Source organism: Etheostoma cragini, chromosome 1, assembly GCF_013103735.1.
Source record: "Etheostoma cragini isolate CJK2018 chromosome 1, CSU_Ecrag_1.0, whole genome shotgun sequence".
Taxonomy (NCBI): Eukaryota; Metazoa; Chordata; class Actinopteri; order Perciformes; family Percidae; genus Etheostoma; species Etheostoma cragini.
In genome coordinates this window covers 22,723,100-22,733,737 of record NC_048407.1, presented here as the reverse complement: position 1 = coordinate 22,733,737, position 10,638 = coordinate 22,723,100, and the positions used below count along the sequence as shown (strand labels likewise).

Below are 10,638 nucleotides of genomic sequence, written 5' to 3'. Positions count from 1 at the left end.
TATATATATATATATATATATATATTATATATATATAATTTATGTATGTATGTGTGTGTGTGTATATATATGTGTGTGTGTATATATAACAGAGTAGCAAAAGATGGTGGAGAAAAGTGCTGGGAGAGTTTAGTTACTTTAGCTAGCGTTTGCTTTCCTCACTCACCTTATTATAACTTGGATACGTTTTGGTCTGCTTTTGTTTAGTTTTGGCTCTGTCTTTTTTTTTTTGCTGCATTTTCATATATTGCTTTACCAGGTTTGTTACACATTAGCTTAGCTTTTGGCAGTTGTAAGTGGCTGCTTTATTATTAATTTACTGCCTTTTTTATCTGTCCCTGAACGTCACACTTGAAAGCTGTTTCTTTGTTTTTCAAAACCTACCCAATTGAACAGAATCTCGTTTATGTGCAACTATGTCTCCTGCTAAATTATACATGTACAGTAAATGCAAGTATCTAGCATGAATTCCTATCTATTGTTTTAGTTGCATAATAACCATACTTTAACCACACATTAGCAGGTACATGCAGATTTCAAAGTTTTAATAATATATACTGAAGTTTTTAACCTGGACTTTGTGATTGTCAGCATTTCCAGCAATGTTAAAAAGGTACATTGGTACAGATATTATGATGTATTGTAAGTATATGATGTATGGTAATGTTTGAGTGCTTAATGTCATGGTTTTTTTTGTCATGGGTTTTTTTGAGTTAGAAATATGATCACATGATACGTGCTGTCAAAACAACACCATGCAGTGCATGTTTAAGTGTATATAGGTAAGTGTATGTGTTATGGGAGGTTATTTTGGGTCCGAGATCAGTAGATAACAACACTATTATTGTCAGGGTTAAAGGGTTATAGTCTACTCTAAATATATACAGAATGCACAGGCACTGCATGAAAGCTTCACATGGCATATGCTTTGGTGTCATGGGAGGCTGTGCGGCATGTGTTGCATTAAGTTGGAGTTGCACTTAGCTTGGTGCAAAATTAAGCTGTGCTCAGTGAATTATATAAAACACAACAACAATATACAATATATAATATAATATAGTTAAAACAATGTGTAACTCATGTCTTTTATCACTTGGTCTGAATTTAAATTACCTAATATTTTTTAACTTGACAAACGTCCAAAGTTCCAGGCTAAAAATGACAAAGTCTGTATCTTTGAAATCTGAGGTTTTCAAGGCAGGAATCAATGATTTTAAACCTATATGATATAATTTAATGCAAGATGCAAGTTTAAGGTCCTAATGTTTTAAAATCATGTTTTCCCGTCTCTCTCTTCCAGCTGAATCTTGTGGTGGTCTAGTCCAAGGACTGAATGGTACCATAGAGTCCCCGGGTTTCCCCCACGGCTATCCCAACTATGCCAACTGTACATGGCTGATAATAACAGGGGAGAGGAACCGAATCCAGCTAACCTTCGTCACTCTGGCACTGGAGGAAGACTTTGATATTGTCTCAGTTTACGATGGACAACCGTCGCCTGGCAACTTAAAAATGAGGTTAGAAATTATTATTTCTTGTACAGTTTGATCTCCTATCTTGCTCTTCTGTTGCTCTCTTTCTTCTTTTTCTTCCAATCTCTCTGACTCGCTTTTTGTTTGAGTGTCGGCTTTAATCTGAGGGGATTTGTCTGTCATATTGCATATGTAGTTTTTAAAAGCACCCATTTAAGTGCATGGATTACTCTTTTTCATGGGGACAAAAGCAGGACAAACTAAGTCTTCTAAAAACGTAACCAGTAACGCAATCCACTGGAATATAGCATACTTAACAACATTTTGAATATATTTTCTCATGATGTAGACAGCTCATAGTTGAGGTATAAACGCACCACCTGTCCATGTTGGACAGACATTAAATACTTACATTTTAAAGCATTGACATAGCTATTTACTATCTATTCCTCTGGAAAAATGTAATGAATGCAATTTTGGTTTATTTGTTCTTTGATTCTATTCTCAACTGGATTCCTCATATTAGCCTTTTGCTTACATGGGAATTAGGGCTAACCAGTGCTGGAGTAAAGGATGTATTACTTTAATTTATGAAATGGAAAGGAATTAGCTAACTATCTTTGCTCCATGGCCTTGAGCTTATCAATGAAAGTTAAACACTGTAATTTAAGCTACAGGGGCTTTTGATAAACCAAGATGAACCAGTATGAAGGCTTGTTCCATTTTACCTTTTAACTACATCACAGTGTGAGGAAATACAGGCCTCCAAAATAAAAACTAAAATAGATTAAAACACACTTTCCTGCAAAGGGTAAAGACAACTGCTTCGTAACACATTAATCTTAAAGACGAAGCAATGGCAGAACAGAAATTGGTTACTACATTACATCTCAAAGAGAGTTAATTACATAATAACAATGAGGAAGAACAAAGAGCAGAAAATAAAGTACATTCAGTATGAACTAGTCTGGGATAATAAGTCAAACATAAAGCGCTGTAACCATTATCATTTTTTTCATTATTGATTAATCTGTTGATTATTGATCTTAGATAATCACATAACTATGTGGTCTGTAGAATATCAGAAAATAGTGAAAAATGCACAGTTTCCCAAAGCTAAATCCTTAAACATCTTGTTTAAGCAGTTGTCCAGAATCCAAAGATATGTACTTTATAATTGTAGAAGACAAAGGAAACCACAACATATTTACATTTGAGAAGCTGGAACCAGACAATGCTGTTTTTATTTCCTTAAAAAATAACTCAAATCAATTAATCTTAATTGCCACTTCAACAAACCTACAAGGCTGGAACTCATGAACACTCAAGGCAAATGGAACAATGGAGGCTCCTTAGATGTTAAAAACCCAAACTGCAATTTTGAATATTCCTTTTTTATTTTGTCTTGCAAGCAGAATATGGCAATGATGTCAGTATGCAGATATAGCCAGTCTCACTAGGTGAAACAGCACTATCTAGTGGATCCTTTAAATCTTTATTTTCTCTGATGATCAACAAAGATTTGCGGGATAATATAAGTCATTGGTGAATCGGCAGCACCAGTATTTGGTGAGTTGTAGAACTGGAATGTTGTTGCAAACTATGGCACGCTTATTTATAGTGTTGGGCTTGTGTGTAGGAGGGATGAGCTGGGAATGCACCAAGTAGTGTTTGAGGTTGGTGGTACAGTTATGGATATCAGTGGGTTTTTCCTTGAAAACATGATATAGCTGTATTGTGCGTCAGTGAGTAGAATACCTCCTGAGTGGTTTGTCTGTGTGGAGGCTTACAGCAAGTATTTCTTCTTTTTCTGTGGGTTTCATCATCAACTTTCTGTCTCTTGTTGTTTGCTGCAGCAAAGACATTTATTTGTAAGGATATTTATGTGATTTTAATCAATATTGAGGTAAGAAAATAAGTATTCAAGATTGAAACACTGTCTCAAGTGAACTCTATGTTTATAAATGGGCCGTGTGTTTTTCATCAGATATGAGAACACAATTTCTTTAATAAAGTCAATGTATTTAGATTTCCATGGCTCTGAAAAAATTCAGATATAGACAACAAGTGGAACTTGAGCTGCCTTTGGCACTTGGTATTGAAAGACTAGTTTCTTTATGATCAAATATTTTTATTTTATTTAAACAATTAACAAACAATACACTGGGACTTAGGAATGCGTGACTAGTTTGATGTATACATATAAAAAAGATATTTTGTTAAATCAAATCCCCAAAATGTAACTTTTAATCTAACCCAAATCTCTTCAGCATGATGGTTCCGTATGACTCTATAACTCGTATGACTCTATGATTCTGGTTGTTTTAACCTTAGCATAGATGTTCTAGCAGTTTTTTGGGAGAGCTTAAATTTGCTTGCATTATTCTACATAATTATCCACAATATGCCAGTAGGACTAAAATGGGTTTATTTGGGCTTTTTGTATGCTTTGCCTCACTAAACCAATCTGTTACAATGTTAATTTCCAAAATTTCTTTCAAAAAGTCAAGTCAGAATTATACAAATGTGGGACAGATAGAAACAGGAAGTCTAGACCTTAGACTCAGACAAGGGGCCAAGCCTATAACATGGGGTGGAGAGCTCACCTTAGGCTACCTTAGTGTGCTGTGAATAGGCAATTTGAGTGTGTAAAACTACTTGAATTGGCTTGTGTGCCATCTTGGGTTTATCTATGAATTGACTTTACATATTTTATGACAAAATATTTAGTTGGTGCTTAACTCTACACTTCTTTTAGTCCCTCCTATAATGCATCTTAAGCCCATCTGGTTTATTTTTTCTTATTTATTTCATTTTGTGAATCTAGTAAAGCATTGTGTGTACATGCGAATAAAGTATTGAATTATACTGAGTTGTTAATCAGTAATAAATAATTACTTAACCATTAACTACCATTAGTGAAGCATTGTGCGTACTTGCAAATAAAGTAATTTATCATACTCAGTTGTTAATAACATATGATTACTTAACCATTAACTACCATTAGTGAAGCACTGTGTTTACCTTTTGAATAAAGGAATGAATTTGTTCCTCGGTAACTTCTCATTAACTTACTATTACCTAATGATTCATTACTGCTGTGACTCTCAGTCTGTTTATCAGTAATTATTCAGTAGTGCTTGAGTCCTAGTCATTCAGGAACATCTCATTTACTAACTAGTCATTCCTCATTTGTTCCTCTTTTGTTTCTCATTAGTTCCTCAGTAACTTCTCATGAACTTACTATTACCTAATGATTCATTAATACATTAGCTCCCAGTCTGTTTATCAGTAACTAATAATTAGGGATTGAGTCCCAGTCTTTCAGGACTTCTCATTTACTAACCAGTTATTCCTCACTCGTTATTCACTTGTTCCTCGTTCGTTTGTCATTTGTTTCTTAATTGTTCCTCAGTAACTACCTACATTTTTGTGTACCTTATTGTTAAGTATAACCAAGAACTGAAATGACCGTGACTACTACAACTGATCTTTCTAAAGTAATTTTTTTGATAAGTCCTCTGTCTGTTATCCTCCGTCTTTCTGTCATTTTTCATATTCTAATTTTTCAAAATGTATTCTTATTTAACTTACTGCCACTGCTGTTGCAGTTTAAGATCAGACATTCAAGTCAGTAAAGTGCACATATTCACAAAATGTTCTTACAAACAGGCTACTAAATTGTACAGGGCTTCTTCTAGCCTCTGCAGAAGACAGCATAACAAAGGCTAGCTTTTCAAGCACTGCACCCTTCCAGTGTCCAATGTCCAAAGACAGTCATCATTCTACAAACCCTTTGGTTTTATGACCTATGCTTAAATAATTCTACTTACTATTAAATAAAGTTAAGAAATAAATGTTCTATTTGAAGGTGCTGCTGGATTTTATCATACTTAAAGTTAGTTTACCAGAGCCAGACAGAGAGCCCTTATGGAGTCAGGTCTGAGGTTACGACAAGGCAAACCACTGACATTCTTAGTGTCATGTACCCTGCAGGTCCTGTGTCAGTGGCTCACCATGTATCCTCTGCGGCTGCTGCACGAGGCTTTTGCAGAAGTGGTTTGTTTTGTATGCATTTGTTTAAAGTTGTTAGCCTGGTGCATGCTTCTGCTGAGATCTTGGATTTGAAATGTTTCGCTGTTTTACTAACACCTGCAGTAGAGTCTAATAGCATGTACAAGTAATTACATAAAGTACCCACCTCTGTGTTAATAGAAGTCTGTTTGAAGTGGTAAATGCAGGATGGGACAGGGCAGAACTTTTAATAGTTTGTTGCTTTTTTATCATAGTAATATTCATTTCTTAATTCATTTCAAAAAAGGTCAAGTAAGATGGGAGCTGCAAACCTATGCCTGCTTAGTGGCTCTGTCACTGGTGTGAATTAGCCCTAGAGTGGTGGATTAGTTTCTTCTGGAGCTGTGTCTTCTTCTTAAGTGCAGTTGGTGCTCACAGACAACCCATTCCCAATGTCATTTACAGCAAGTGACTAAGCAGGGAGTTGCAGATCTTATTCTCTTCTTAGCTCAGCTTCTCTGTTGATGTTAGACTTCTCTGTATGGTGTGGATATGACAGAGGACAGACAGCATAGTGCTGAAATAAGACCGCTGGTCGGCCTTTTGTGCCCTCAGGGTCTCCCTGGTGTGAATCACTGCGGGCAAAGCTTCACTCCAGCTTGTAAGCCTTCCTACAGCTCCAGCTGAGTGTTTGTAGCTATTGTATCACGCTCACCACTCCCTCTTTACTTATTAAAGCATAACTTATATTTTTACATAAATATAAGAACTGATTCCAATTATCCTGATGCTGCCTTTTCTCTGTCTGAGCTCCATGAGGGCTGTGGTCAGCCAGTTGACCTAAAATCCTCTCCTCATCTCAGCTTCAGGCTGAATGGTGGAAGGCCTGCTGATATAGTATAAACCCATCAGGCTGCCCACGTGGACATTTGGATGAAGCCATGAGGATCTTGGTGCTCTCTCTTTGTTCACAAAGAGGAGTACGAGAGGCAGGATATATCTTTCTCTTGCAACCTCCCCTCCAACTGCACTCAGACCTTGTGCAATGCTGCAATCTCATACTGTATATAGTAGAAGGGCTGACCCGGCATCTGTGGCCTCGTCTTACCAACCCCAGCTGTGCGTCAGCAGCGGAAACTCTACTCCATCCCACTCACTTTAAGGACTGATATCAACGGTGTGAAAATATTTATTTCTGAAATTGAAAAGCCTCTTTCATACAAGAACCACTGCCTGCTCTCTGCATGAGTCTCTTAACAAAGGCACAGGAGTGGCTTTCCAGACAATGATGAAGTGGTGTATTAAGATACATCATATTTTGACCAAGCCTTGCCTATTTTGAACATATTGCACATATAAATGGAGGGAAGCAAACCCTTTTTTTAAGCATGACCAAAATGGTTCCCAAACCTTAACTACATATTTATTATTGTAACTGTTCCCATTACCATAGCAAAGCAGTCATTTTAAGTCAAACCAAGATTTTTCTGTTACCTTTACCGATAGTAATTGTTAGTAATTGATAGTAATTGTGTGGAATATGAATATACATTTTTCAACAGTAATTATAATCGGTTTTGTAAGGAATATCAAACTGATGTCATCCTGCTGATAGTGGCGTCAGATCAGAAAACTCCTTTTGTTCTAGAGGCATGGACAAACAACAAATATTAATTTTGAGAATTTGTTGCCGATCCCCATAGACAGTCATCATTCTACAATTCCCTTCTGATTCTGACCTACACTTAAATAATTCGTCCTACTATTAGAAAAAGCTAAAGATAAGAAATAAATGTTCTATTTGAAGGTGCCGCTAGATTTTATCATACTTAAAGTTGGTTTATCAGAGCCAGACAAAGAGCAATTATGGAGTCAGGTCAGAGGGTACAGTAGGGCAAACCATTGGAATTTTTAGTGTCATGTACCCAGCGGGTCCCGTGTCAGCAACTCACTGTGTATCCTCTGCGCTGCTGCACGAGGCTTTTGCAGAAGTGGTTTGTTAAGCTGTACTTGGACCAAGTTAAGTGATACCTTTTTGATGTAGAGAGATTTTTATACTCTGAATGTGATCCACACTCCAGCAAAGTAATGAGTTCCTCAGAAGAGAACAAACATTCATGCCATCATTAGTATTTGATGGCGTGAATGGAAAGGGTGCAAACATTTCTTCTCTCCTCAGGCCTTTATCAATTCAAATACTATCTACACCAAACATCCTCCGTGTCTGAATCCTCTGTGTTTTTCATCCATCCTTACCTGGAATTGAATATCCATTCAACCCAAGGACACTGGTTTTATGTCTTAACTATCTTAATAAACATCTGCCACTATGTTCATAGCAATATGCATTATTGTCTGCCAAAGTGTTTTTTTTATTGGAATACCATTATATTGACAAATTTCTTTTGTCAACATTTACACATAGTGGCTTTAAAATTAAAATGCTAAGTTACCCTTTAAGGTTTTGTAATTGTTACGGCTGGAAAATGTAACTGTATCTAATCTGAATTACAACTTCTTATTAGCAAAATATCTTTGGGGAACTGTGCTAGGGCCAAGATAAGGTTCAGAATTGTTCATGTCTTTATTAAAACAATAGTCAGGTGCCTATATGAACATTGGAACAGGTTTACTTGCTTTAATCAATCCTCCTGATAAAATGGCCTACCAACATAAGTGATAAGGGACAAAATCCCTCCAGCTAATAAGGGACTTATGTTTACTATCCTTTCACTGCAGCTCAGCAAGAAACACTGTCCAGGGAAATCCAAGGAGGAAAGGTTGCACTATAAAGACAGTAACTTTGGAATTTACGCACTTGGTATACTTCAATAGGCTGACATATGGAGGTCGCAATACTATATAGAAAATTGAAAGGTTGCCAACATTATCTTGATAGCTTTTGCATTATCTAGGTTAGAAATCCAATCTACAAAAGCACAATGATGATAAAAGGCATGCCATCAAAACAAGGACTGCCGTGTATGTTGCCAGTTAGAGGAATGATTCGTGCCATATATGTTTTTCAACTCTTCATGAAATTTACAAATTAAAAGTAATTGCCACTTCCAATTGATAATTTCCTTCACAGTTGATTGGACATTTGTTGTGGTGGCCAAAGAAATGAGTTTATTGTGCACTATCAACAGACTTTCCTTCACTCACACCTTCTTCTCACAGCTACAGCTTGGGAATGAGAAATGATTACAGCAAACAATAACTATTTCATTGTCTTATGGATAAGTGGCTAAGGAAAACTTAAAACAATCTATCCTATCCTTTAATTCGTTACTAGTTCTACTAACCTTTGCTAAACCTCTGCTATTTGAAACACCCTGCCTGCACTGACGTGGTCCTCATCACCTGATGAGGATTTGCTGTGTATTTGTTTTCACCATTGATCTTTGCTCCTTACAGCTTATTCTTAGACACCCTTTTCACATTCTAGTATTACATATCTATACTTGGTTTTAAGGCAAACTCTGATAACATTATTTAAAATATGATGGGATTATTGGATTATAGGATTTAAAGATATAGATAGATCATTTTGCACGTACCCTCATGTTAATCTGAATAAGAGCTTGGGTAGAACTGCTGCAATATAGTTGGATACATATTAATTTAAGTTTAAGTTAAGGAGATACCTTTTCTAAATCTCAAATGATGTGTCTAGGATCCGTCTTGGGTTTGAATAGCTGTTTTACCAATGAAAGTTAAGTATTATGTACTATTAAAATTTACTGTTGTTTTACCTTTGTATGCAAGTATTTCTTCCTCTAAAGTATTCCATTGTCATCATGCTGAAATAAGACACTGAAATGGCACAATTGGCCTTATCTCATGAGCATGAGATAAGGCCGAAACTCAAAATACATACTAATGATATTTTTTAGGAGGTTAGCAGTTTCTGGACACGTCTGTCCTCGTCTACAACCTCTGCTTCTACCGGTGCCAGAGGTAATACCTTTCATAGAACAGTACAAATTCAGCTGGGAGAAATATGTACTCCTGATTTAGATAGTAATAATGGTTAAATAATGCACCGAAAAAGTACAATAATAAGTATCGCAAGACAAGGCATCTAGATTTTTCTATCAATAAATTACTGTTTGTAACGCTGATTCAATGTCATTTTTGATTATGCATGTTCTGCCTGATACTATGGATTATCAGTTAAACCTAAAAACAGATTGCAAGTGATGCAAAATAGTGTCATCCGCTACCTAATAAATGCAAATACTGACCACAATTGAAACTAATGGATAACATTTTCTTTACGACTCTTGTCTCAAAATACGTTTCCAGGGAACACCTAGAGTGCACACACACACACATACACCCACACAAACATACACCAGACAACCCTCAACTGCAGATTAGAACTGCACTTTTCTGAGAAAAATAGGCCAACACTTGATAACCAGGCAATGGAACTAATCCAGGACTACCACTAGGGAAGAAAGGAGAGAAGTGAAGAGAGAAAGAGAGAAAAAAAGAGAGTGGAGAGAGAAGGTAGGGTTGCTGGTTAAAGGAAAGAGAGACGGAAGCATATAGAGAAAGAGACATAGGAGCAGAGAAGAACTTTCTCACACACAAACACTCTCTTTCTTTCTCTGTCTCTCTCTCTCACTCTCTCTCACACACACATACACACACACAGACACACACTAAAGCTAGTAGAACTAACTCCCTTTGCGGTTGGTTGTTCCGTCTGTCTTATTGTATTCCTGATAATTCTCTAAGCTGCTCGACTTGTCACCAGCACATCAGAAAGTTGAGTGCACTTTTCACATTATGATAAAAGTTGAAGGGGGATGAAACCAAAAAATAAAAATACTGTCTGCCATATAAGCATTTAGATTTTTTCTGTTAATGTAGTTTTTTCTTTAGTTTTTTTCTGTCCAACTGAGTACTGAATCCACACAGTCTCTAACGCCAGTTACAACTGGAGTTGTATTTGTCTATGTAAAAACTCCACTGAAGACTAGGTTTTGATTATACTAATTATACAAAAGACTCCGTCAGTAGATTTGAAAGGTGGCTTTAAAAAATCCGTAGCTTGCTCCTTTTTGGAGGACAGCAGCTGCAAATCAGCAGGGAGTCACAGCAGTTACAATACATTTCAGCGGGGCAAAAAAGCATCAAAATG

General features: G+C 36.5%; 1 protein-coding gene across 1 annotated transcript in view; it reads left to right on the top strand.

Moving 5' to 3' along the window:
- The first annotated feature begins 1,275 nt into the window (after positions 1 to 1,275).
- The window catches only part of LOC117948226 (CUB and sushi domain-containing protein 1-like), a 306,260-nt gene continuing 296,897 nt past the window's right edge, over positions 1,276 to 10,638 (top strand). The window contains exon 1 of the mRNA XM_034877777.1: positions 1,276 to 1,517. Within this exon, the coding sequence (XP_034733668.1) occupies positions 1,276 to 1,517 (242 nt within the window). The remainder of the gene's footprint in view (positions 1,518 to 10,638) is intronic.